The sequence below is a fragment of the Manduca sexta genome, unplaced genomic scaffold, assembly GCF_014839805.1.
Source record: "Manduca sexta isolate Smith_Timp_Sample1 unplaced genomic scaffold, JHU_Msex_v1.0 HiC_scaffold_3851, whole genome shotgun sequence".
Taxonomy (NCBI): domain Eukaryota; kingdom Metazoa; phylum Arthropoda; class Insecta; order Lepidoptera; family Sphingidae; genus Manduca; species Manduca sexta.
The window spans coordinates 1-1,413 of record NW_023594965.1 but is presented as its reverse complement, the minus strand read 5'-3'; the positions used below and the strand labels follow the sequence as shown (position 1 = coordinate 1,413).

At 41.3% G+C, this 1,413-nt stretch overlaps 1 protein-coding gene across 1 annotated transcript; it reads left to right on the top strand.

The window, feature by feature from the left end:
• The first annotated feature begins 275 nt into the window (after positions 1–275).
• Positions 276–1,160, top strand: LOC115456035 (dual specificity protein phosphatase 1B). The gene is given in 2 exon segments (XM_030184886.2): positions 276–843; positions 845–1,160. Coding segments are annotated over 2 exon segments (708 nt in total). The 5' UTR covers positions 276–418; the 3' UTR covers positions 1,128–1,160.
• The last annotated feature ends 253 nt before the right edge of the window (positions 1,161–1,413 follow it).

Below are 1,413 nucleotides of genomic sequence, written 5' to 3'. Positions count from 1 at the left end.
AATTTGACAATATTACACACTTTGATGATCCCAAGCTAATCTTAAATAATGAAGCGTACGAACCTAAGGCATCTGTAAGTCACAAGGAAATAAAATTGGGTAGCAGCAAATATTAAAGTCGTTAGTAAATTTGAAGAGAAAAGACAAAGAATTCAAAGAGTTCCGTTAATTTTAATGATTACACATTCATGTTTTTTACCCGCAATGTCGACCTAAAAATAGTTCTCCCTTCTCAGAACTCGTTTGCTTAAATCAAAAGTATCCCAGCGAAGAGGATCAAAGCCCGTCAACCTTCAATATGACAGAAAAGACTAAACCAAACGTCAAAACGTCGTAAATGTCTCGGTGGGAACCGCAAAAAATTGTAAACATATGAAAAAATACAAAAAAATAATCATGTGAACCGCAAATACTTAGCATGATAAGTGTCAGAGGGTTGATTGTTGTAATGTTGAGAAGCGCTTTCATCGTCGCTTTCCTCAACATTCCCAACCCGATCGTGGCCTTCACTGGCATCAAGAACTGGTCGCGAAAAGCCCTCTACCAGAAAATCGACCTCTGCACCCAATCCTGCTACAGCCAGATTATCCCAGGTCTTTATCTTAGCAATGCAAGGGCGGCTGCCGACAAAGATGTACTCAGGCGGCTCAACATCACGCATGTCCTCACCATTGAGGCTCATCGCTTGCCGAAGTCCACATTCTATGATACAAACATCAGCACGCTCTTCATTAGGGCCTACGACACTCCTCAGACCAACCTGCTGCCATACTTTCCAATGGCCAACGCGTTCATCGATGAGGGAATCCAGAAGGGGAATGTCCTCGTTCACTGCCACTTGGGTATCAAGATCCGCCACGATAGTGATGGCGTACCTCATGGAGAAATACAAGCTGAGTTTTGAGCAGGCGTTTGTATATGTAAGGCAGAGAAGAAGGTTCATCAACCCTAACCCTGGCTTCGTGAGCCAGTTGAGAGAGTACCAGAGGCAGAACTACGACGTGAACGGTTTCCACCGCTTCGAAGCGTATATGAACGTCAATGCTCGGAAGCATAAGTACAAGATAGCTTCGTTTGCTGCAGTGATGGTTGGGATTTTAGTTCCCATAGCTGTCTTGGTTGGTTGACATTGAACAGTGCAAGTATTTGTAATTAATAAAGTCAAGCTTATCTATGATACTGAATTGTCTTGTTTTCAGATTTTTTATCCCTTTTGTATACATTAATTTAAGGGAGGCTTCTTCGGTGCCTGTTACTGTAGTGTTGAAGTCTCGGTTAGCCTCGACCCTTTCGAGGATTAAAGGGGTGAATGTGATTTAGGCGAGCATAGCAGATGAATCGAACACTGCTAATATTTCTATATTAATAATATTTTTATATATTTAATGATTATACTTAAATAGCATTTTAGAT